This window comes from Podarcis tiliguerta (assembly GCF_965153285.1).
Source record: "Podarcis tiliguerta genome assembly, chromosome: 14".
Classification (NCBI taxonomy): Eukaryota; Metazoa; Chordata; class Lepidosauria; order Squamata; family Lacertidae; genus Podarcis; species Podarcis tiliguerta.
In genome coordinates this window covers 6,699,790-6,725,353 of record NC_139547.1, presented here as the reverse complement: position 1 = coordinate 6,725,353, position 25,564 = coordinate 6,699,790, and the positions used below count along the sequence as shown (strand labels likewise).

The following is a 25,564-nucleotide window of genomic DNA, read 5'->3' as shown; positions in this document are numbered from 1 at the left end:
ATTTCGCAGGGGAAAAGGGCAAATATAGGGCGTGTATCAGAGGATTCCTGCAGTGGCAGCATTGCTGGGAGAGCAGTCAGATTCAGTCGCTAAGGGTGGTGTCTAGATGCAGAATGGAATGCTCTGCAGTGGTTTGCTCAGTTTTCTGCCCGGGATGTTTTAAAAATAAAACAGTATGCCTTTGAAAAGGGAAATGTACTAAAATGAATAAACAGAATGGGCAAATTAGGGGATGGGTTTAATATGTCCTTTTTTGCAGAGAGCAGTCCTCTGTTTGAAAGGCTATCAGCAGTGCTAGTGAGGAAGGATGGGGGAGAAATTAAATTTAGTCCACATTCAAAGGTGAACCTGCCTGCCTTTCCTAAACTACGTGAGAACCGAAATTCCAGCCATCCTTCAAAATTTGCCCTCATCCGAATTTTGCAGCTCCCCAGCTAAATAATGTGTTCAGAAATGCTTGTATGGGGGCGATGGTTGGTTGGCAACCATCTGTCTTGAGAGACAATGAAGTGCACCTCCAGGGGGTGAAGTCAAACCGCTGTGTTAGCAGCACCTCCCCGGGACACAAGCCTGAGCAGTGTGTAAGGAGATTCTGCGCTGCCCAGACACAACCCCACCCCCTCTTGGTCTCACTGATGTAGTTCAAAGGAAAGCAAAGAGACACATTGGGGGGTAAAAGTGTGAATAAAAACGCATAGACTAGTGATAACACCATGCACAAATGCATTATATTAGGGTAAATTGCTCTCCAAAAATGTGTATGTCAGGCAAAATTGCATGCAAACGGTTGTATTAGGAGAAATTCACTCTAAATTGCTGGTGTGTGTTCACAAGGACCGACGCAAATTGATATGGAAATTTGGAGTACTGAACGTAAGAATGGATAAATGCCGGGATGGAACCAGGGATCTTATGCATGCAAGGCGGATGTTCACCACTGAGCTGTGACCTTTTCCCTGTTTGCATTAGCTTATTTAAAATTTTATTAAGCAGTCCATCCAAATTTTTTTTTTTTAAAAAAAGGTTGCATTTGATGATCTTTCATCCCCTTTTGACTCCATTGACTCATTGCCTATGGAATAACCTGGCAGTATATCTATAGTACAGTCATTCTGGCAAGGGTATGATAAGCTAACTCTTCTGTCCGTTCACCACCCTGCACAAAGCTGCTTTCTTCATTGCCTCTGTGGTGCAGAATGCCTAATGGCCCCCTAGCCAAAATTTAGAAGGAACTAACCCACCTGCTCCCCCCCTCTCCCTCCCCTCTTTCACCAGCTAAATGGGGTGACAGGATGGCTCGATGGGAGTGCCATCTATGGCTCATCCCATTCCTGGAGTGATTCTCTGAGAAGTTTCTCACGAGGGAAGCTGCTCTCTGGAGAAGATGGTTTCCCAAAGCAGACAAAGGCAAACAGCTTAATGTGGAAGGCTCTGGATCCGTCCACAGGACAAAGTGGACCACAGGGACTCTATGGTAAGGAAGGTTGCCCCTTTGGGACTGGTAGGGTGAATGGCCAGGAGGACAACAGTAGGGGGCGCCAGAGGCAATGAGAGCAGATGGAGGTTGGTGGTCCAGAGCCCCGTTTGCTCTAATGAGTAATTTTGGATACAGTCTGAAGTTGAGAGCCTGTGAGAAAACAGAAATAGGGAGGGGAGAGGGTTCATCTCTTCAGGCCCTCAGCCACAGTTTTCTGCACAGGATAAAAGAAAGTTCTGGCACCTCTCAGGTGGGAGCAATTGCCATTATAAGAGAACAAGGAAGGCTTTCATGGAGAGTTCTGGCACCTCTTTTTCTAGAACAATAGCACTTATTATATTATTATTTGTGCCCTGCCCATCTGACTGGTTTGCCCCAGCCACTCTGGGCGGCTTCCAGCATATATAAAAACACAATAAAACATTAAACATTAAAAACCTCCCTAAAAGGGTTCCAGAATGTCAGTAGCAAAGAGCCCCAGTGCACAGACAGGTAGAAAATGTTGCACATCCCCTAGGGTCCTGTATCTTTTAAATGGGCGTTGGAGAATCGCTAGTTTGGAAGCGCCAGCATGGCAAATTCTGAAAGTCAAAACGGCACATCATCTGCAAAGGCAAATGCAGTGGTGCCTCGCAAGACGAAAAGAATCCGTTCCGCGAGTCTCTTCGTCTTGCGGTTTTTTTCGTCTTGCGAAGCAAGCCCATTAGCGGATTAGCACTATTAGCGCTATTACCGGTTTAGCGGCTATTAGTGGCTATTAAAGGCTTAAGGGATTAGCGGATTAGCTGCTAAAAGGCTATTAGCGGCTATTAAAGGTTTAAGGGATTAGCGGATTAGCTGCTAAAAGGCTATTAGCGGCTTAGATCAGCTGATAAGTGGCTTAGATCAGCTGTTAAGCGGCTTAGCGAACAGCTGTTAAGCGGCTTAGGGGCTTGGGAAAAAGGGGGGGGAGGGGAAAAAACCCCAGGAATTGCAAGACATTTTCGTCTTGCGAAGCAAGCCCATAGCAAATTCGTTTTGCGAAGCACCTCCAAAACGGAAAACCCTTTCATCTAGCGGGTTTTCCGTCTTGCGAGGCACCACTGTGTATATACTGTATTTTTTACTCCATAAGGCGCACCTGACCATAAGGCGCACCTAGTTTTCAGAGGGGGAAATCAAGGGGGAAAATATTACCCCCCCCCAGCTCAGGGAGCAGCGGACAGGCTGCGCACAGCCTGTCTGCTTCTCTAAGAGCTTCTTGGGGCTGCCGGGGGAAGCCCGGTTTCCTTTCCCCCCCCAGCCGCAAAGAGCAGCTCAGGGAGCAAACCTTCTCCCAGACCTTCTCCCTGCTTTTCCGGGAGGTGGGGGAATTCCCCCATCTACCGCAAAAGCCCACAGGAGCCGCGACCCTTTAAGGAGCACACGGCTCCTGCGGGCTTTTCTACGAGAAGGGACTGAAGTGACCAGTCAGTCCTTTCTCCCTCCTGGGGAAAAGCCCACAAGAGCCGCGGGGGCTTTTCCCGCCTGCCTCCCCCCTGCATTTGCTCCATAAGACGCACACACATTTCCCCTTACATTTTAGGAGGGAAAAAGTGTGTCTTATGGAGCCTAAAATACAGTAAGTGATGTCTGATAGCACATTTGCTTGTTTTTTAGGAACCAGTTTGAGAGCGGGCAATTAATAGCATACTAGTGGCAAGAGAGGGGCTTGTTCTTTTCTCCTCCAAGTCCTCTCCTTCCCCCATTTGAAGGAAGTTTAGAATTGGCTCTTTTCTCTCTATCCCCCACCCTATCCCTTCTTCTAGACTTTGGAAATGCCAAAGGTAATGCAGACCTGTTCCTTCAAGCAACTGGCATCGTCTGGTTCCGCTACCACAACGTCCTGGCAGCAAAGCTTGCCCAAGATCACCCTGATTGGTCGGATGAAGATGTTTTTCAGCACGTGCGCAAGCGGGTTATTGCCACTTACCAGGTGAGCGAGGCATGGAAGAAAGACTGTGTGGGGCCGGGGTGGCTCCCAGCAAACCTCTTTGGGCACATAAACCCCTAGACTGTCTTTTGTGTCCTCATTGTCTCTAAGCAAGGGACCATAGCTCAGTGGCAGAGCATGTGTATAATAATAATAATAATAATAATAATAATAATAATAATAATAATATTTTATTTATACCCTGCCCTTCCCGGTTCAAAAACCGGGCTCAGGGCGGCTAACAACAAATTTAAAATTGTAAAAGCAGCATAAAATACAGTATAAAAACATGAATAACAATAAAATTCCAAAATAAAAAATCAATTAGATAATCCCCAGGGCTAGCTGGCTGAATTGGTCCTACTTGGGCCAGCGAGGAGGCCAGGGGGGAATTAGATGTGGGGTCTCAGAGCGGGTGATCTTCATAAAAGGGGAGGGGGAGGTAAGAGAAGGGAAATAAAAGATCAGGCTGAATTCAAATTAAAGGCCTGGCGGAATAGCTCTGTCTTACAGGACCGGCGAAAGGAGGTTAAGTCCTGAAGGGCCCCAGTCTCATGGGACAGAGCATTCCACCAGGTTGGAGCCAACACTGAAAAGGCCCTGGCCCTGGTGGAGGATAGTCTGACTTCCTTAGGGCCCGGGACCTCTAAACTATGGTTATTCATGGACCTTAAGGTCCTCTGTGGGGCAGACCAGGAGAGGCTGTCTTGCAAATACGAGGGCCCTAAGCCACATGTTTGACATGCTGGAGATTCCAGGTCTGATTCCTGGCATCTCCAGATAGCACGATTAGGTTCCAGGTGATGGACAATACTTTCTCTTCCTAAGACCCTAGAGAAGTGGTGGGTAATCTTTTTTTCAGCCTGGGGGCTGCATTGCTTTCAGGGGCTACATGGCAGTTGTGGATAAAGGCTAGAGCCAAAAGCAGGTAGAGCAATGCATGCAGATTTTACCTGTATACAGTAAGCAAATTTCTACACACCTTGAGCCAGACAAGCAAAGGCATTCTCAGAGTTTAAAGACACATTCCAGCCAGGCAAAAACACTCAAGTAGGGTGTGAAGCAAGGGCCATGAGGGGTATGGTCTGTGGGTAAGAGGGTGTGGCTTGTGAGGTGGGTGTGGCCTAGGGAGAGTCCCAAGGGCCAGGTAGAGGCCTGGAGGGTTGCATTTTGTCCTTGGTCTTGAGCTTTTCCAACCCTGCCCTAGAGAGAGAAGCCAATTACGGTAGACAAAACTGGGCGTATGGCAGCTTCCTAAGTTGAGAGATGTTGTGGAAAATGGTATAATATAAGAGCTTATCATGGCAACCTCCCAACCCCTAAAGAAAATTCAAAAACGCAGGCAGTTGTACTGGTCCATTTTATAATATATGGACCTCCAGCTGCTAGTCATAGAATTGGAAGTCTCTGACATAATTCATGCTCATATGTCGCAAGCAATAGCAAAACTTGAAAGTCTTGTTATCACCTCATTCATTTGGCCAGAGCAAGGAGGGCCTCTCCATTACTTTGATGTTCTGGCAGATGAAGAAATGACTCCAGGTTTGGTGGTGGTGGTGGGGAGAAACAAAACTCTTAGATCTGAGATCCCATACATTCTCCTCACTCAACACCTCTGCCTATTAAGCTTTATGGACGAGTCCACACCTCAGTGGTAGCTCTTATGATTTTCAGGTGGAAGGTCTTTCTAGTCCATGACATCTAGTCCATGACATCTCCAAGCTCCTGTTTTTCTAAAGAAAGAATGATGCCAGACTATTGGTATAGCTAGCTCAGTTTTGTTCACACTGACTGGCAGCGGTTCTCCAGGTTTCAGACAGGAAGTCTCCCTGAACCCTACTTGGAGGTGCCTGGAATTGAACCCAATACCTTCTGCATGCAAAGCCTGACCCTTCCCGAAGATCTCGGACCCGTAGACCAGGAAGATCTCTGCCTGCTATTGGAAGCCTATTTTAGCATCACGTGATCTAAATAAATAAGGCTTGAACAGACCAGGGCTGGGTAGATACTGTATTTTTCCGTGTATAAGATGCCCCCATGTATAAGACGACCCCTATTTTTTTTAACCCAAAATTAAGAAATTAAGTTGTTTAGCTTTTTTGGGGGGTGGGGGAGGTCACTTCCGCCAATCACTCACCCACCTGCCCTCCACTGCTGATCGCTTGCCACAGCCACTGCCAATCGCACACCATGCTGCAGCCACCAATTGTCTGCCCGCTCACCCCCACAAACAGCCCACCTGCCCACTTGCTGCAGCCGCCAGTCACCTGCCTGCCTTGCCACAGCTGCCAATTGCCTGCCCCATTGCCACAGCCACAGCCAATCACCAGCAGGCCTTGCCGCAGCCACCAATCACCCGCCCAGTCGTCACTGCCCATCTCCTGCTTGCTGCTGCCATTAATCGCACGTCCCCCCTCAGCATTCCCTATCCATGTATAAGACGACACCCAATTTTTGCCCATTATTTAAAAGCAAAAAAGCATCGTCTTATACATGGAAAAATACGGTAACTGGTCAGTGGATTGTGGTCCATTAGGGCAAATGGGGTACTGTCCCATCGATCTTACCCAATCCCCATCTGAGTGCCCTTTTATTTACAACCAAGCAGGGGGTGGCTCTTCCTGCCATTGGCTCTGACTCCACCTGCTGTTGGTCTTCCTGTCTTCTGCCCTACCTCTCCCAGTGGGCACCAGCTACCGCAGCAGATAGTCTGACTGGGCATGGAGCAATTTCCTGTGTGTCACAGCTGCCTCTTCCTCCTTGTTTCCCTAGAACATTGTGCTCTACGAATGGCTGCCAGCCTTCGTTGGGAATGGCCCCGCTGAACCTTACACAGGTGAGGAGAAGGATTCATGGCATGTGCAAGTGGGTACCATTCAGTGGGGGTCAGTGGACTGAGCTGAGTTTGTTCTACTGTTAGTGTGTGGGGTTTGGGGAATGCATGCATATGCGTTTAAATAAATAGAAATGCACTAGAGGTTTACCCGAGCCTCTCCCGATATTTATAACCACAATTCCTTTCAGTTTTCACCTTTACAAACTTTGGCTGTTGTTTTGAACCACCACTTTCCTCTTGGAGACCTTGGTAGCAAGGAGCTAACAAGTCAAACCAAATCCAATCCAATCAATCAATAAGCAAGCATGTTAATAAACACCTTTTCTTTATTTTTCACGTTACACATTTCCATTTTAAAATTAATAATACATCCCCTTTTGTGTGGGGTGCAGTTTAGAATAATAGGGTATGTATATTAATGAATAAATATTGAGGAAAGGAATTGTAATATCAGGAATAATAAAAGGTATAAGAAGGGCTTGCTTGCATGTACAAAACAGGTAAAGGACCCCTTAATGGTTAAGTCCAGTCAAAGGCGACTATGGGGTTGTGGCGCTCATCTCGCTTTCAGGCTGAGGGAGCTGGCGTTTGTCCACAGACAGCTTTATGGATCATGTGGCCAGCAGGACTAAACTGCTTCTGGCGCAATGAAACACCATGACAGAAACCAGAGTGCATGGAAAAGCCGCTTACCTTCCTGCTACCTATTTATCTACTAGCACTGGTGTGCTTTCGAACTGCTAGGTTGGCAGAAGCTGGGACAGAGCAACAGGAGCTCACCCCATCACGGGGATTTGAACCGCTAATCTGCAAGCCCAAGAGGCTCAGTGATTTAGACCACAATAACCCAGTGACAAATAATAACTTTGTAATCAGCGAGAGAATCTGAAGCTACAATCCTATGCATTCTAACCTAGGACTTGGGAGTGCATCTCACTGAACTCAGTGGGGCTTTACTTCTGAGAAGACTGAGAATGGTTAGAAGACCACCTCACAGAGCTACAATTCTTAGAGGGGAAGTCATGAGGTAGAACAGTGTCTTAAATCTATAGTGCAGACGGAGCCTGAATTGTATTTGGGGATTCTGCATACTTCTGCACTATAAACTATACATTTCATTAACCAAACATGCACACTCTGTCCAAAAAGTGTGTTTGCACTTGACTGATCATCCATGCAGCAATGGGGCCTCATCCTGCTGTAGTTGCCATCCCTGCCCTTCATTGAGTATTGTTATTCAGAGCCATCATCTCTGTTTCAGGTTACAAGCAACATGTGGATGCTAGGATCTCACCTGAATTTGTTGTGACTACAGCACTGTTTCTGGGCACCATGGTCCCTCCTGGCGTGTACATGAGGTAGGATTCTGCCTTACTTCCAGCCTTCTTATGGACTGGCTGATACATCAGTTGGATGAGCAGACCTCTGAGACTTGGACCATGCATGTCAACTGGAGAATGGTAGCCTTGCCAGAAGACACATCTCACATGTGCAAGGTCCTAAGTTCAGTTCCTGACCACCTCCATTTCAAAGGATCTAGCAGCAGGTGGTGGGAGAGATTCTGTAGGATCACCACCAATTTGAGTAGACTCTGGAGAACCACTGCCAATCATAACAGACAGCTCTGATCCAGATAGACCAATGATCTGTCTCAATATAAGGCAGCCTTATATCTGCAAGGCCCTCTCATGTCCCAACCACCTGCCTTATCTCTGACAGTGGAGGGACATTGTAAGCCCTCTGATATTGATGCCAGTGCATGTATAGGTTTGCATGAGAGGAGGAGGTCCTTGAGATATTCTGCTACCAGGTCATGTGGGGCCTTCAAAGGTAAATAAATAAATAAACATAATAGTACTGTACCTTTTAATACCAAAAATGAGCTACCAGAGCTCATATATTTATAAAAATGTCATGGGTGCCAGCAAAAGTATTGGCATGGGCAGGGGGTAAAATAGGAAACAACTGTCACTGAAAAAAGCCCTGAATTCTATATACAAATGGGTAGTCAATGCAGATGGAATGATGCCGGAGTTACGTGCTCCAAATAGTATTTACTGGATGGCAATCTGCCTTGCTACGTTCTGAAGAGACCGCAGTTGCTGAACGCTCTTTGAAAGGAGCATGAGTGACCCTGGACAGTCCTGGTTCAAACCTCTCACTACTGTTCTCTCTTGACTTACTCACACCGTGGTAATAAGGAGAGGATTTGCCGTCCTGCCTCACAGGGTTGTTATAAGCAATATTTACGCATGAAACGCTTTTAGCTCTTAAGAAGCAATGCAATGCAATGAGCATGTGCTTATTAAAAAGTTCCCCCATCCGTCTGCTTTTGTTGATGCAGCAAGGTAATCTTAGACTCAACTTAATGGTCTTACAGAGGGCTCACTTTAGATGTTGACATGATAAGGCTGCTGTGTTCTCTTAGAATCATCGAATCATAGAGTTGGAAGAGACCACAAGGGCCATCGAGTCCAACCCCCTGCCAAGCAGGAAACACCATCAGAGCACTCCTGACATATGGTTGTCAAGCCTCTGCTTAAAGACCTCCAAAGAAGGAGACTCCACCACACTCCTTGGCAGCAAATTCCACCGTCGAACAGCTCTTACTGTCAGGAAGTTCTTCCTAATGTTTAGGTGGAATCTTCTTTCTTGTAGTTCTCTTCCTCACTCTGTTCAATGGAGCCCTGTTTGGTTTTCCCTCTCCCCCTTCTGGCTTCCCTAGGGCCCCTCCAAACATCTTTTGTTGTGCATTCACGATGTTTTGAGCTCATCATGCTATTGGGGGAGTTGTATGTGACACTACTTTCAGTACAGTTTGCACTGATGCACTATAGCTGTGTCAATAACATGTTGCACAACATACCTGGAGGGGCTCTTATGCTCATGGGTTTGGATATCATTCCTTTCCTGCTTAGAGCATCGTTTCACTTCTTTTGCTTTTCTTTCAGGAACTCAAGTTGTCACTTCCGAGAAGTGATTAACAGAGATGGCACCCGCTCCCCGGTACTCCGGTTGTGCAACAGTTATTGGAGCAGAGAGGTAGGGGGCTTGCAACTAAGCATAAATTTCTAACCAAAGGCACGTGTTACACCACTCAAACAGTGTAAATTGGTTTCTGTCGTTGGTACAGATACATCATTGGTCACTGGTAGAACATATGCTCTGCATGCAGAAAGTTCCAGGTTTAATTCCTGGCACCTCCAAGTTGAGGTGAGACTCCTGTCTAAAACCTTGGAGTGTCACTGCCAGCCAGTAATGACCAGGGATGGAGAACCTGTGGCCCTCCTGCGGTTAACAGACTACAACTCCCATCATTCCTGACAACTGTCAATGTTGGCTAGGGTTGATGGGAATCCAACAGCATTTGCAGGACCACAATTCCCTCATCTCTGGTGCAGACAATACCGAACTAGGTGGTCCAACAGTCTGCCTTGGTGCCTGGCAGCTTCCTATATCACGGGTTAAGCAGGTAACCTCAGCAAGGCATGTAGCAACTCTGGACCCAAATAATGTTTTCAGTAAGGTTGTGTTGGTCTCTATTAGCTGTGGGCCAGGCTACTGATCTAAAGATCTGAACTGGCGGCTTCCCTGCTGTGCTGCTAATCCTAGCTCAGAACTGGCAATGGGTGTAGCTTTGTGGTGAGCTGATGCTGTGTGCTGAGTCTTTTTATCTATCCTGTTCAGAATCCCAATATCAAAACGGATAAGGATGTTTCTGATCTGCTGCTGGGGATGGCTTCTCAAATTGCTGAGAAGGAAGACAACATAGTGGTTGAAGATCTCCAAGGTGGATTTTTCCTGCTTCCTTTATTCCTGCCAGTTTTTAATCCTTCTCTCTCTCCTCTCCTCTCCTCTCCTCTCCTCTCCTCTCTCTCTGTCTGTGTGTGTTTTAATTGCAAAACAATTTGATCCCTTCTACAAACCGAGAAAGGCAATAAAAAGCAAGGAATCTTTTGACCAGAATTAGTCTAGGAATAGTTACTTTTTGGGCTCAGCAAATGTGGGTTGTCATCCTAGTGCTGTCCAGATGCTGCCAGGGCTCATTTATTCCAACTTTTTTTTTTTTTTGAGAAAATATAAAGAATGGAAGACCAGGACAATCCAAACTGGTGTAGATCCCTTTGCACTCCTGTCCATTCCTCCATTATAATTACAGCCCAGGTTTTGCCTCTCTCTGCTTCCTTGTTGCAATGAAATGCAAGCAATGCATGTAATCAATTCTCTCTACATCCTTAGGCTGAAACTGGAGAGCGTGGGGACTTGGTATTGCGCTGAACTGTGAGGGATTTGCAAAACAGTGAAAGATTTCAGTGTGTTGCAAATCTCTCTGAGGCTCAGTGAAAGTGAAGGGATTTTCCACACGCAAACTTCTCTGAAAACATATGGAGCTTTGACTTCTCCCTCCTTACATAGGCGCCATGAGTGTGGTGCTGTGGGTGCTGCAGCCCCCACAACATTCCCCATGAAGGAACAGGGCACCCACAATTTTTTTGCACCGGGGGCGTTTGGGCCCGACGTCATCATGCCCAGTGGCAGAGCCTATGCGCTTGCCAAGTGCACCCCTGAGGAAGCCCAGCCCAGCCAGGCATGCTGCCCAGCTGATGAGAGGGGTGGCCAACTCCAGGGGTGATGGGCCTCTTCAGGTCTTCCAGAAGCTGCAATGGGCCCCATTGAGCCTTCCTGTGGCCGCAGTGGGCCCCATCGGGCCCTCCAGAGGCCACAACAGGCCCCCTTGAACCCTGTTAGGCCTTCTGGAGACCGCAACAGGCCTCTACCCACATGATGTCACATGTGCGCCACGCACGTGCCGTCACAGGCCCTCTCCAGGCACCCACAAAGTGGGGCGGGACCGGGTGCCTGTGCCTCCTTAAATTGGGTTAGTTTGGAAAACCACAGGACTGACCTCACTGCAAGTCACAGAAGGGAGGTGGGAATCCTTCTTCCTTGCAGTGAGCCTTAGGTTGATTTGCAAAATATTGAGACATTTCACCCTTTTTGCAAAGTTTTGGTACAACAGGGAAGTGGGGTGGAGGAACAGTTTAACTCTTTCCGCTGTTGTTCTTCTCAAATGTCCCCTCGGATCAGGTGTCCCTTACTATCAGATAGGGATGGGAGAGGAATTTGATTAAATTAAAATGTAAAGTTGAATTTACCTAATTCTCACATTGCAGAACAAAAACCCAGCTGGAACCTGGCCAGGTCCATTAATTCACCATGAACTTAGGTCCATTAGTTTCAGTGGGCCTATTATGAGTAAGGATGGCAGAGAAACTTGATTCAGTTCACATTTTGATGTATTTTTAATCTTTGTTGGAAGCCACCCAGAGTGGCTGGGGAAACCCAGCCAGATGGGCGGGGTACAAATAAATAATAATAATAATAATTATTTTAAAGCCAAGCAAACTTGATTTGCCCTTTTTTTAAAAAAAAAACAAACTAAAATTTAGCCATCCTCTAAAATTTGCTCTGCTCTGAGTTTTGCAATGGAGAGGAGGCTCAACATTAACCATGGAACCACTTTTTATTTTATTTTATTTTATTTTAATCCTTCCATCTTGATATTTTATTAAGGATTTTCTTGTTTTACAGAAGTAAGTGTAATGCCTCGTATTTTCCCCCCATGTAACATTTTTACAAATCCGTTTCATTTGTTGAGGCATTAGGGGGAGAAGAGAAAAAAAAAGAAAAAAGAAAGGGGGGGTGGAGAGAGGGAAGATGGAAGGGGGTGGGGTCGGGTGGCGGTGTTTCTATTATGTTTAATGTATGTAGAGTTTGGTGTCAGCGTTGCTTGTGTTGTTCACTTGTGTTCCTTTGGTGGTGAGAGAGGTTGGGGTTGGCCTAGGGTGTGATTGTTTGCTTGTGATTGGCTGTGGTGATCTTTGTTTTCGTGTGTGAGTGAGGTGGGTGGGTGTTTTGGATCAAGTTAGCCATATTGATTTGTATGCTGTTGGTGGATTATTGTCATTGTCCAATAATCCGTGGAACCACTTTTACATTTCCATTTACAGCTTAAAGCTGAACAGGGATGCCTTAGCACTAACTAGTTAGCACTTAGTGTTAACTAAGGAGTCCTAATGTGGAAGCAGGCCGGGTCCTTCTGGGTTCCTTCTAGAACAGATGCCCGCCTGAGCGCTCAGAGGTGCCTTGCCAAGGCTACCATTTTGCTCAATGCAGGGATTCCTCTGTGTTGCAGTGCCCTGATGGTCCTGTGTTGCACTTGTTCTCCAGATTACTGGTATGGGACCCTGAAGTACTCCCGCATGGACTTCGTAGCCCACTGGATTCATCGTGGGCGGGACCTTGGATTAACTACCTATAATAGAGCCAGGGAGTTCTTCAACCACTCCATTGCTACTAAATGGCAGGACATCCACCCAAATGAAACGGTACTCTGTCCGAGGTCTTGCAGGGGGTGGGGGCATAGATAAGCCAGGCATTAAACAGGGTGCATTTTGTCTCCTGTAAGCAGGACCATCCGTGGAGATGGAGCATTCAGTGGCGTAGCGTGGGGGGTGCAGGGGGGGCCGGCCGCACCAGGCGCAACATCTGGGGGGGGCACGCTCGCACTCACAGCTCTCTGCTCCTACCTGCTTCACTCACTCTCTCTCACTGCAGTGCTGGCTGTGCAAATCCGATCCGAGCCGCCGGGTCGCCGCCCACTGTGGAGGGGGTGGTGGTGCCAGGCATGCGGTGCAGTGCGGAGAGAGAGCGAGGGACTATCTGGGGGAGGGACAGTGCAGCGGGGGGGGGGCGCAAATTACTTGCCTTGCCCCAGGTTAGGGGGCGCAAATTACTTGCCTTGCCCCGGGTGCTGACAACCCACGTAACGCCACTGGGAGCATTTCCCCAAGTGCCTATAAGAGCAATCCTACATTTCTGTGCTGCATCCCATAGAAAATCAGACATTACCTGAGAAAATCCAGGCAGCTGAAACATTGCAGGAGAGGCAAAGCCTCACATTTTGCAGCCCTTCAACTTGGTAGAAGAGGAGCACCTTTTTGCACACATCCACTCCCGGGTTCAATCCTTGACATGATACATTTTAAGAAGCATGTATCAGATGAGAGGAAAGTTGCCTCCTTGAGTCCCTGGGGATCTGTTGCTAGTCAGAGCAGACATTGCTAGATAGAAATCCTCTGACCTACTATAAGTCAGCTTCCATGGTCCTCTTGTCACATCACTGCTCCACAGCTTTCAGGCCTGTCCATTGCCCTCTTTAAGACAGCCTTCCCTAGTCTCCAGTCCCCAGGTGTTGTTGAACTACAATTGCTATCCCCTCCCATTAGCCCTGCTATAGCCCAGCATCTGAGGGCCCAAAGTTAAGCATTAAGGTCTTTGGGAGATGTGCAAGCTCAAAAAAGCCACAGAGAAAAATGTTTTGAAGGCTTTTGTTCTTTTACTGTATGATCAGAGTGAAGCTGCTTTGGCTGACAGATTCAAAGCAGCCTCTCTCTTTCTGTGTATATGCCATACACAATTGCTTCCACCAAAGGATCCTGGGGACTGTAATTTAGCCTTCATAAAGTCCCCAGGATTCTTTGAGGGAAGTCATGTGCTTTAAATGTGCGATGTCGATACAGCCTGCCCCTCTAACTGACCAAGCAGCCTGGATAGCCTCCCACTCGTCTTGACGCAGCAACCTAACCTTGCGGCTTGTTCCCAGCTTTGCAGAGAACTTGCAGAGATGTACAGCAATGATACAGACCGCCTGGAACTGCTGCTTGGGGGCCTGTTGGAAGCTGATAGAAAGCTCTTCCGCAGCATCATTCAGGACCAGTTTCTTCGCTTACGAGATGGAGACCGGTTCTGGTTTGAAAACACCAAGAATGGGTAACAGCTAACCAACTTTTTGAAAGCATTCATAAGCATGGGGCGCATGAACAATGGGAAGGCCAGCTTGCAGAAAGAGGGAGGAAATTTCTTGCCGTTGCCACCAAGTACCAGAAACTCTAGACAGTTTCGCACCTCAATTTTACATTATATTCGTGACTCCTGGGAGCTGTAGTTTCCTCCTCACAGAGCTACAGTGTGCAGCACATTTATAACAAACCACAGTTTCCCAGGCTCTCTGGGGGAAGTCATGTGCATTTAATATTCTTTAACCATATCATGTGTATCCATACTCTGTGACAGAGGTTGGAAAGATGTGACCCCCCCCCCCCAGGTGTCATTGGACTTGAACTCTCATCATCCCCTGTCAGCAAGACCAAAAGTCAGGGATAATGGGAGTTGTAGTCCAGCAATCTGGAGGACCACAGTTTCTCTCTCCACCCTGCTCTATAATGTCTCAAATACAGCCCCCCCCCCCAGGAGTGCCGCAGATTCCCCATCCCTGGCTTTCAGATTGAGTACAGCCACTTCTCTGTCCTCCTTTCCCTCCTATTCTTGCCTCATTCTGCAAATTCACTTGCCTTCTGTCTGGGCCAAACCTGCACCCCCCCCTCCCAGGATGAGTGCAAACAAAATGTGTTGCGGTTACTGCTGTTCCTCCTCCTCCTTGCTCCTCCAGCAGTAGCAGGGCCAGGAGGCTCCAGGGATTGGCAGTGGGCCTCTTAGTAGGATATGAGCCTTTGGAAATGCTTGAAAATGCCAAGCCCCGAAGCTGTACCTGTCTAAGTCAGGGATGGGGAACTTTGTTCAGCCTGAGGGCCACATTGCCTCACGGGCAACCTTCCGGGGGCCACGTACCAGTAGTGGGCAGGGCCAGATGCAAAAGTGGGTGGAGCTTTATACCCGCCATGCAGAGGTCAGAGGTTTCTGTGCCCACAGACACACTTTGACGTATCCAGGCAAATGAGGCATTATCACAGTTCAAAGACACAGACCAGCCAGGCAAAAGCACTCCGGGAGGGTGTGGCTTTTGGAAGTGGGTGTGGTCTGTGGAGACAGACAGACAGGTCCTCCGGCACTGAGGTTCCCCAACCCTGGTCTAAAGGAATGGGCGCCCTAGAAGTTGTTGTTAAACAATGATAAATCTTCTCAGTGCAGAGGGGGCAGTGGGGCAAGCTACTCTAAAAGGAAAGGGGGAAAAGACACTGGGGCTGTAGATATGAGAGTGTTGGAAGTTCAGTGCTAATTGCTGTGTGGGAAGAATCACATTTTCACAGCAGCAGCAAATTGCAGGCTGAGTGATGGGAAAATGTATTTCTCTTGAAAGTGAGCTTGTGGAAAGATTGAACTCTCTTGACTACATAACTGCACCATCCCTGTGCAATATCTTTTTTTAAAAAAGGAAGCCAACATCGATAAGCTAATTTTCTTAAAAGTCATATATACCCAGGAGGTGCACATTGCATGATAAATTCTCCATCTCCTGTGCTGGTACAAGGAATAGTTCAATGGGGCATGGCAAGATTGTGCGCATGTTGCAAATCTGTACAAGCACAACATTTTGAATATTAGATGTAAAATGCAGACACCTGAATATTTAATCCTCGAAAGCTGCCCAAGGTTCTAGACCTTATGGGTATAAAGGCACACTTGAAAATGCAGAGCAGTGCTGACTGAAATCTCCAAAGCCATACGATTCCTTAATAGGATCTCCACTGGTTCAGGCCAGGGCTTCCATGCCCTGCATAATATTGTGATGCCCCCTACATATTGCAGAGCTTCACAAAAATTCCATGCATGCACAAACATGTTTAATTTACACAGTGTACATACATTGCATAATTCATATCTGTTGGCACAGAATTTGGATCTGAAGCTTGGGGCCATAGGGAAGGGGAAAATGGGTCACCAGTTAAAAAGGGATCATGTATCAAGTGGGCTTCTGCCCAAGACCCCACAGACGGCAACAGGCTGGCGCTTCACTTAACCCTTTTGCTGACTCCCTTTCTCAGGTTATTCTCCTCTGACGAGATTAAAGAAATTAAAAATACCACATTCCACGACATCCTGGAAGCGGTCACCGATGCAGAGTCAAAAGACATCCAGGCAGAAGTGTTTTTCTTGCATGATGGTGGGTTTTATGTTCTGGGCTGTTGACCAGTCGGTAGAGCAACCCCACAGGATCTGTTCCATAAACCTTGTCTCCTTCTCCAAATAGACCAAGACCAGAAACCATGGTTTGGTGTTGCTTCTTCAGATAATTTGGAATTAAAACTAACTACAGTTTGTCACAGTTTGGAAACAAAACAGCAAACTGTGTTGAAATGGAAAGTGAATATTTCTATGTATTCTGTTCCCTGCAGCTGTGTTAGAGAAGGGGAGATGGGATAAGCCCAGGGGTTTTTTATTTATTAAAAAAATTACATTAAGCTATGTTTGTTAGGGTTATGTCTGAATGCAACCAGAGTTTTTAACCAGACTGAATATGATCCAGATTGAAAACAATCCGCTCCCATTCAAAAGGCTTGAAGCAATTGAAATATATCAAAATTTCATTTGAAAAAAGGAATAATGTTCCAGGAGGAGATTTTGGATGGAAACCATGGTAGGGTGGGGCTTTTGGGGTTTTTTTTTTGCACCTTGTGATATTTACAGTGGAAGCATTTTTATGACATTCCATCCATCTTGCTGCAAGAGCAGCTTTATTTATTTTTATGTTAGGTGCCACAATCTCTTCAGTCCATTGTTGCAGTATGGAGTAATTTCCAGAATTTCAACACACGATCCCCTCAGTTTACCCACACCTGTAAACCCAGATCACCTGAGATGCTTTCTGTCTGCTAGAGAGATAGAGAAGCAGTGAAAATGCCATGGCCAAAGCGAGCTCCATTCCTTTTGGCCAGAGAACTTGGAGCAAGTTGGCACTTGGTCTGGATGGGAGTTGACATCAGATCAAAGCATTGCTGGAGTGGGGTGGGTCTGCGTACAAATTGCAACTACAGGGGAGGGAAATACTTGCTGCATTTATGCAATCTCCAGGAACTCTTGGGTGGCTGAGGGCCCTAGTGGTCAGTTTGGTCTAATGCCCCGGCCACTTTGTCTGTCTTCCCAGGTGCCCCATGTTCTCAGCCCCAGCAAGTGACTTCAGAACGGCTGCCTGTCTGTGTCAAGCTAACCGTACTGGATTACTTCGCAGGGAGCGTACCTGGATTTGTGATCACCATCGTTGCTCTCTGTTGCTTCCCTCTAGGTTTGTTTCAGACCAGGTTTTGCTTACTTTACATCCCAAGGAGGGGTTGGATTGGGGCCATGTCCTTAGGGGTGCCGCATTGCTATCAAAAGTTTCTGCAAAGTATGATGATGAGTCTTCCATGAGTCATTGGTACTGAGTCTAAGCTGATCTAATCAGTGGGCGACCCCAAACACTGCCAGATGATGCAGCTGTTAACCTGTACTATTTTGAGGAGAGACAGGTGTTCTTGCTGAAACTGATGCCCCACCTTTTGTGTTGCTTCTTCCAAGCACAGGTCCCTACTTTAAAGCTCTCTCTCTCTCTCGCTCTCGCTCTCGCTCTCGCTCTGCTCTGGAGCTTTCCCCATGAAAACCCACTCTTTGAAGCCGAATTGGAGCAAACAGCCATTGGGGTTTCCATTCAGTTCATTGGGCATTAAAAGGCAAATTTACCAAATTCACAATTTCCAAAACAATATTTGAACCGACGCAGTCATCCTCTGAAATTCACACTTCTCCAAATTTTGCTGTGTGGTTTTTCCAACCAAGTAACATGTGCAAACATGAACATGCTAGGATGAAAAGTGCATGTAATAAAAGCATATATTGCTGAACATAACCTATAGAAGTTCCTTATATTGGGGAAAATTGCTTTGCAAAAATGTAGGATATTAGGAAAAGCTGCCTCTCAAAATGTGTATATTTGGGGAATTTCACACTAAAATGCTGGTGAATTTTCACGAGAGCTTTTTATTAAAAATATATAATTAAATTGCAAATGTGGAGAACCAATTTTAAGATTGGAAAACTGAGAGAAACTGAAATTGCCATGTTCACCTATCTCTAGGACCAACCACCACTTTAAAAAGCACCCATGGTTTGTTTATTTATTATTTATTTCATAAAACGTATGGTTTGATCAGGAACGGGGAATATGTGTCTCCAGATGTTACTGGACCGCAACGCTCATCCTCCCTGCTGTCTGTGGCTGATGAGAGTTGTGGCCCAAAATATCTGGCGGGCACCAAGTTGGAGAAGGCTGCTTGAGGAGTTGTCCCCTGCAGGGTGCGGGCTGTGGCAGGTGCCCAACAATGCCAACCCCCAGCACGGTCATTAGCGGCAAGCAACCCTGGCAGCAAGGGCTTAGCTTCGCATCAAGGCCTGTCCCATTGGTGTCTCTGCAGTGAGTCTGTTCGTTGCCTGGATCGTTGCTGCCTTTCGGAGGAGAGCGTTCAAGAAGCTGCAGAAGAAGAAGCAAAGCCCCTCGGTGCAGGCAGAAATATCTGCAGATTCTATCCACGGTGAGGCATTTCCCAAAGCATCTGGAACCAAAGGCTCCTGCAAATGCAGAAGTAGCGGGGAAAGTCTCCCAGAATATCTTTTGTTCTTTGCTCAGCAAACAATATTATTGCTTCCTCTGTACATCTGTGCCAGGGGTGTATGGAGTGTTTGGGGAGGGCTGGTACTTCTGGTGAAGGACATGCCATGCTCCTTCTGGCGTCCCCCACCTTTGGTCCCCTGCACTTAGGTCTCACCTGTGGCTCCTGTCAGCATGTGACAGAGGCCACACCCTGGGAATGACTTTGACTGGCCAGCTAAACCAGGTGAGGGTAGCTGATGGATCTCAAACCATGTGAGTTAGGGACTTTCTCTGCATACGAAGACAGGCTCTGGTGGATTGAGTGGACGAGACCAATAATTCAGGGGTCAGCAAACTTTTTCTGCAGGGGGCCAGTCCACTGTCCCTCAGACCTTGGGGGGTGGACTATACGGGGGGGGGGGGGATGAATGAATTCCTATGTCCCACAAATAACCCAGAGGTTTGTGGCGCTCATCTCGCTTTATTGGCCGAGGGAGCCGGCGTACAGCTTCCGGGTCATGTGGCCAGCATGACTAAGCCGCTTCTTGCGAACCAGAGCAGCACACGGAAACGCCGTTTACCTTCCCGCCGGAGTGGTACCTATTTATCTACTTGCACTTTGATGTGCTTTCAAACTGCTAGGTTGGCAGGAGTAGGAGCACTTTGCCTACCTATGCAATAATTGGTCCAACAGTCAAAAGCCGGTTTCTGCACCTGCTTCAGATGGAAGTGAGGGGCAGATGGAGCTTGCCAACCTGAGAAGGTGGCCCATCCAGAAGAAGGAATGCTAAAACTATTAAAATTATTGTGCGTTTTTGGTTGTATCTGTTTCAATTTATCCCACTTGCCTCCTTGGGTCCTGCACCCAAGGCGAGAGATCAATAAATCTTTTCATTTCTCCCAGCATTTGAATGGCAAGATCCCAAGACAGACAGCTCTCTAGTCTACCTTCAGCTGCAGGAAGACAAGGGGATCAGAGTTCTGGACAGCAAGTTGGCCGTGCTGCGGAGCATCTTTCTGAAAAGCCAGCAAAAGGTGGAGACCGTCCTTTCCAACAACAAGGGCAACAAAACCTTGCTGTTGAAGATCCCCAAAGAATATGACCTGGTATGCAACTTGTACTGTGTCTGTCTGCTTGTTTACTCATTCATTAACTATATTGAAAACATTAGACTTGTTCACATGCTGCTATCTGTACCCATGGACAAGTGTTGTACAGCTCAAATGTTGTGTACACAGACTGTACGCTCCTTGGACATTGTATGTGAATAACTTTAAGAATGTGCGCAGGCCCAGATTAAGACATGCTGAAGCCCTGAGCCAGGTGTGGGGAACCTTTGGTCCTCCAGATAGCGCTGAACTGCCACTTCCATTGGGGCCAACAAGCATGCCAACAGCCCCAGGGATTATGGGAGTTGTAGTTCCACAGCATCTGGAGGGTCAAAGGTTCCCAGCACCTGCTCTAAGCTGTGTCAAGTTTAAGAGGCCCTATTCAATTGCATTACCAAAAATATGCATCATTCTAACAGAAATGGAATAGAAATACAGTGGTGCCCCGCAAGACGAATGCCCCGCAAGACGGAAAACCCGCTAGACGAAAGCGTTTTCCGTTTTGGAGGTGCTTCGCAGGACGAATTTGCTATGAGCTTGCTTTGGAAGACGAAAATGTCTTGCGATTCCTGGGGGTTTTTTTCCGCTCCCTACCCCCTTTTTCTAAGGCACTAAGCTGCTAATAGCCTTTTAGCAGCTAATCCGCTAATCCCTTAAGCCTTTAATAGCCGCTAATAGCCGCTAAACCGCTAATAGCGCTAATCCGCTAATCCGCTTGCTTCGCAAGACGAAAAAACCGGTAGACGAAGAGACTCACAGAACGGATTCTTTTCGTCTTGCGAGGCACCACTGTAATAAAAAATTATATTTGCCTTTATATACTGATACATAGATGAGGATGCAACTAAAAAACTAAAACTTTTGTCTTCCAGTAAGCATATCTGCATCTGAAATGCTTTCAAACAGAAATGCCTTCTGATTTCTTACTTAGCATATATGACTGTTGACATACAGAAAGACAATTATGCTAAACTTTAAATATAGTTTAAAGATGTATTTTGAGGTCCTTTGAAATATTTAAGCTTCAGCTTCAATCCAGCACTGAGTGTGCAGCTCAGATATTTGTGTACAGACACTGAACACTCATTAAATGTGATGTCTGTTGAAATCCTGATTTCCTATCAGCCAAAATCCCTTATTAAGCCTCAATTTAAAACAAATCAATGAACAGCAGCTGAAGCAACATTGTCCATCCATTGTTTTTAGTTGCTATGTAGAAAGATCAAAAAAGGAGATATTCCTGAGAAGGGATTTCCACAATCAGAACTTCTCCATCTCATTTATTCATAGGTGTTGCAATTTGATGGCGAGGCAGAGCGAAAGGAGTTTCTTAATCGTCTGAAGGTCTACCTTGAAAGAAATGGACTCTCTCTCCACATATCTGACATGAAGGAACAGCAGCTGCTGAAGAAGGCTGTTACCAAGGAGCAGAGAAAGGACATCCTAGATATTTTCTTCAGGCATATATTTGCCCAGGTAATCTCATAACACTAGAACTCAGGACAGACAAAAGAACACTGACTTCAGCTGGCGTACCAGGTTAATTGAATCTGGTGCCTTGGGTTGTATTCAACTAAATCCTATTCAGAGTAAACCCACTAAAAGGAATGAACCTAAGTTAGCCACTGCCATTAACTGCAATAGGTCTACTCAGAGTAGGACTAGCATTGAATACCACCCACAGTGTTCACAAACCTGGCAGCAAGGCCCTCTGAACACAGTGGGACTTGTTTCAAAGAAAGCCATGCATCGAATAACCACATGCAAATTTTGTTTTTTGGCTCTTCTTCCCTACTAAGATATAAATAGCTGCAAATGTAAACATCTGTCTCTGAGAACATGTAGAGGGCAAACAAGATAAGCGGACAGCACACACATAGTGATGATGTTATTGTGTATAATCAAGGTAATTTGCCATGTGTACGTGAAAAAGAGCCTCAATGTTTCACTGTGTTGCTCAGGCAAATGTTTCCAACTCTTTCCTTAAATAGCCCTTCTCGGGGATAGATCTGTGCATGTGCCTACCTATTTGACACAATCCTTTCAATATAGGACAGCCACTTTCAGAGTCCCACAGGGGATGTGTTCCCATCATGACTTCCTCCTCGAAAAATGCTCATCCCACCAAGAGGAGTGCATGTCAGTGACGCTGTTGGAGGTATCCAATGCTAGTCCTACTCAGAGTAGATTCCTGAAAATTAATGAAGGACTCGTGTTCACTCACTTCAATGGGTGCATTCTGGTGGTTTTTTTTTTATAATATTTATTGCTTTTTGAACAATTTAAACACTACAAATCAAGGGGGGGGGGAGAAGAACAATACAATACAAAAACACTACGTAACACTAACACATTAAACTAACAAAACCAAACAAAAACAATTTAAACAATTTAAAACACTCAAACAATTTCAATATCTTATCCTTCATTCACTTATTTCACCGACCTCCTCGCACCTCCCTTTTTGTATTCCACTTCTGTCAATTGTTTCAGCAATTCCTTTCCATCCTCCTCTGTTTTCTGTCCTATAATTATCTTAACACATTCTAACCTTATTTTACCTTTAAAATTCTATTAATTTATTTATACTTAAATCTTTACAACATTTCTACTAAAGCCGTATAACTTCATTCCAACAATCTTTTAACATTCATTAATCAATGGGTGCATTCTGTGTAGGGCTAGCACTGGGTACAATCCTATGCAAATTTGGCGTAATTCTTTTTTTTTTAAAGCCCCCCTCAAAAATGCAGAGCCTGATGAGCATGGCAAGAAGGAGCATGGTAGTTTCTTTCATTTCATTAATTTCATTTTTTTTTATCCCACCCTTCCTCCAAGGAGTTCAGAATTATGTACATCCTCCATTTTTATCCTCACAGATATACCCTGGGTGCTCAGTGAGAGCTGGAGACAGTGGCAGGCCTCAGATCTCCCCAGTGAGATTCGAACCTGCTGTCCTTTGTCTATTCCCAGCATTCTAACCCCACCTCCAAATACTGCCTCTCAAATATTGCAGTCAGCAAAAGGGTGGGGGGAAAGACAGCTAAGGCCAGCACTTCTTTTTTATATAGATAATTTTTATTAAATTTTCTGTTTTACAATTTAAAATACTCATTTTACATCCTTAAGATACCAATGACTTCCTTTCTTCTCTTTCCATGGTTCATTTTACACATCTTATATTTCTGCATATTTTACAAAAACCATACCATTCAGTATTCCATTATTGCATCCATCAAAACTTATTTACACTGTTGAATTTATCTTAATGCTGCCAGTATTTTCAGCTGCACACAATTATTTTCAATAAACGCTTTCCAATATTCTTTAAATGTAGGCTCTTCTTGTTGTCTTATTCTATATGTTAAGTCTGCAAGTTGTGCATATTCTGTCAACTTAAGTTGCCATTCTTCTTTGGTTTGGACCTTGCTTGTTTTCCATTTCAGGGCTAACAAAACATGGGCCGCAGTAGTGGCATACATAAATAACCTTTTTTGACACCTGGGTATCTGAGTCTGAATTGTTCCCAAAAGGAAGGACTCTGGGGGTTTTGGGGAAAGTACTTTTAAACATTTTTTTCAATTCATTATGGATCATTTCCCAATACTCTTTTACCCTTTTACAAGACAACCACATATGAAAGAACATTCCCTTGCACTTCTTGCCAGAAACCTTTGCCCAAGCGTGGCATGAATAAGCCATTGCTCCTTCTTCCTTACAGCAGCTTGTCCCCCAACGTGGAACTGTGTCCTTTTAATTGTTGGGGATTTCCTGCATTCTTTTTTGTTAAACATCAAATAGAGCCACTTACCGTACATAATGCTTAGATGATCCGATCAATGTTCTGAACTATGGAGATAGAAATCAAACCTTGGTTGATAAGTTATTTTGAACTAATATTTGCAGAGCGTCCCGGGTTTGTTGCAGTTCTCTTATTCCCGGGGAGCCTGAGAAGTGTTATTCCAGGAACCTCACCATGTGCTTTGTCCTTTCCAGGTTCTAGACATTGACAGATTAGACGCTGGGGAGCTCAGCTTGGAAACTTCCCAGAAAGCCAAGGAAGCGTTGAAGTGTGAGCTGAGCAGGGAGGAGTTTGCCGATGCGCTGGGGCTCAAGCCCCAGTCTGTGTTTGTGGACTCCATGTTCTCACTCGCTGACAAAGACGGCAATGGATATCTCTCCTTCCGGGAGTTCCTAGACATCTTCGTGGTCTTTATGAAAGGTGAAATTGGATATCAGCAAAAAAGTATGGGAGGGAATGGAGCCTAATCAGGGCATTCAGAATTCTACACAGGAAAACATTCCAGGTGTCCATCATGTGGACATCAAGGAACATCTCTAGTAGGAGAGACCAGCAGCCAGATGGTCAAGGGGGAATCATGTTGGTTCAGCAGGAAGTGAGTCCTGCTCAACCAACATGAGAAGCTACTGATCAGGATAATTATGGGAAGGCCATTCCCAATAAAGGCGGGAGAGAAATTTGATTCAGTTCACATTTAACAACCAGTTCCAAATGGTATGCCAACCGAAACATAGCCGTTTCTTCAAAATTCACACCTATCCAAAATTTGCAATTTGGTCCTCCAGCCAAATAATGTGTGGAAAAACCAACAGGGTAAAAGTGTGTCTAGAAATGCATATTTTAGTGAAAATAACATACAAAAATGCATTGTATCAGAGGAAATTGCTTTCTAGGAATGCATACATTAAGTGAAATTGCAATTCAAAATTGTATTCTGCACTAAAGTGCAGATAGATATTTATGAGGATTTTAAATAAAATGGCCAGCCAGCTAATGTTGGGATGTGAAGAACTGAATCTAAAGAGAGGAAACAAGGAAAACTGAGAGATCTGCGTCATCCTCATGTGTCAGGCTGCAACAATAGTCTCTCCCGCATCCTCTCACCCACCAGTTTCCTGGAACACAAATCCCCTCCCTTCAGTTATCAGTTCCTCTGAAGTTATTGTGGGGCTGGAGAATTGGGCTCTCATAAAAATTCCTTATCAAATGGGCTTTATGATAAGCATTTTTATGGTAAGTATTTTTGATGTTACTCATCTTACTCTTCCTCCACCAGGATCTCCCCAAGAGAAGTCAAAACTTATGTTCACCATGTATGATATAGATGGAAATGGCTTTCTTTCAAAGGAAGAATTCTTCAGGATGTTGAGGTATTGTCTAGTGCCGGGGAAGGGAGTCTTTTTCACCTGGAGGGCCACATTCTATTCTCCCAAGGGCCACATATCAGTGGTGGGCAGGGAAAACAGGTCAAGAAATGTAAACAGTAACTTTGTACAAAAGACCAGTTTCTCTCTACCCTCCATCCAGCCAAGCAAAGTGTGCTATCCAAATGCAAGGACACATTCCTTCTTGGCAAAAGCCCTACAGGGTGAGGAACAAGGCCAGTGACCAAGAGTGGATTCTCCAGCCCCAGTTTTGAAATTGAAATTCACACGAGGTGACAGTTTCTCCCTAGTGGATTCTGATATTCTTTTTTTAAAAAAACCAATCAATGCTCAGTACATATATGACATCTGATAGCATAAACTCTTGCAATTGAGAACAGAATGCATAATGTAAGGAAAAATGAAGCAGGTAGAGGTTGTGTTGTTAGTGACCGGAAATGCTTAGGGTGGACATCTGACTGCAAGGGTCTTAGTGAAGACTCAGATGTTCTGGACCCCTTTTCTGAACATAATTTGACTCAGTACATTTTGCATGTACCCATGCCACTTTGCCACTTTGCCCACAGCCCTTTGATTCAT

The 25,564-nt window shown here is 45.7% G+C and overlaps 1 protein-coding gene across 2 annotated transcripts in view; it reads left to right on the top strand.

Moving 5' to 3' along the window:
* Positions 1-25,564, top strand: part of DUOX2 (dual oxidase 2) — a 52,578-nt gene that overhangs the window by 7,904 nt on the left and 19,110 nt on the right. For both annotated transcript variants that reach the window (XM_083412947.1, XM_083412948.1), the window contains 15 exons: positions 1,276-1,474; positions 3,265-3,431; positions 6,201-6,264; positions 7,526-7,622; positions 9,216-9,306; positions 9,952-10,054; positions 12,496-12,653; positions 13,931-14,097; positions 16,110-16,228; positions 17,210-17,347; positions 18,513-18,629; positions 19,593-19,795; positions 21,089-21,274; positions 23,795-24,020; positions 24,877-24,970. In XM_083412947.1, the coding sequence (XP_083269073.1) occupies positions 1,276-1,474; positions 3,265-3,431; positions 6,201-6,264; positions 7,526-7,622; positions 9,216-9,306; positions 9,952-10,054; positions 12,496-12,653; positions 13,931-14,097; positions 16,110-16,228; positions 17,210-17,347; positions 18,513-18,629; positions 19,593-19,795; positions 21,089-21,274; positions 23,795-24,020; positions 24,877-24,970 (2,129 nt within the window). The remainder of the gene's footprint in view (positions 1-1,275; positions 1,475-3,264; positions 3,432-6,200; positions 6,265-7,525; positions 7,623-9,215; positions 9,307-9,951; positions 10,055-12,495; positions 12,654-13,930; positions 14,098-16,109; positions 16,229-17,209; positions 17,348-18,512; positions 18,630-19,592; positions 19,796-21,088; positions 21,275-23,794; positions 24,021-24,876; positions 24,971-25,564) is intronic.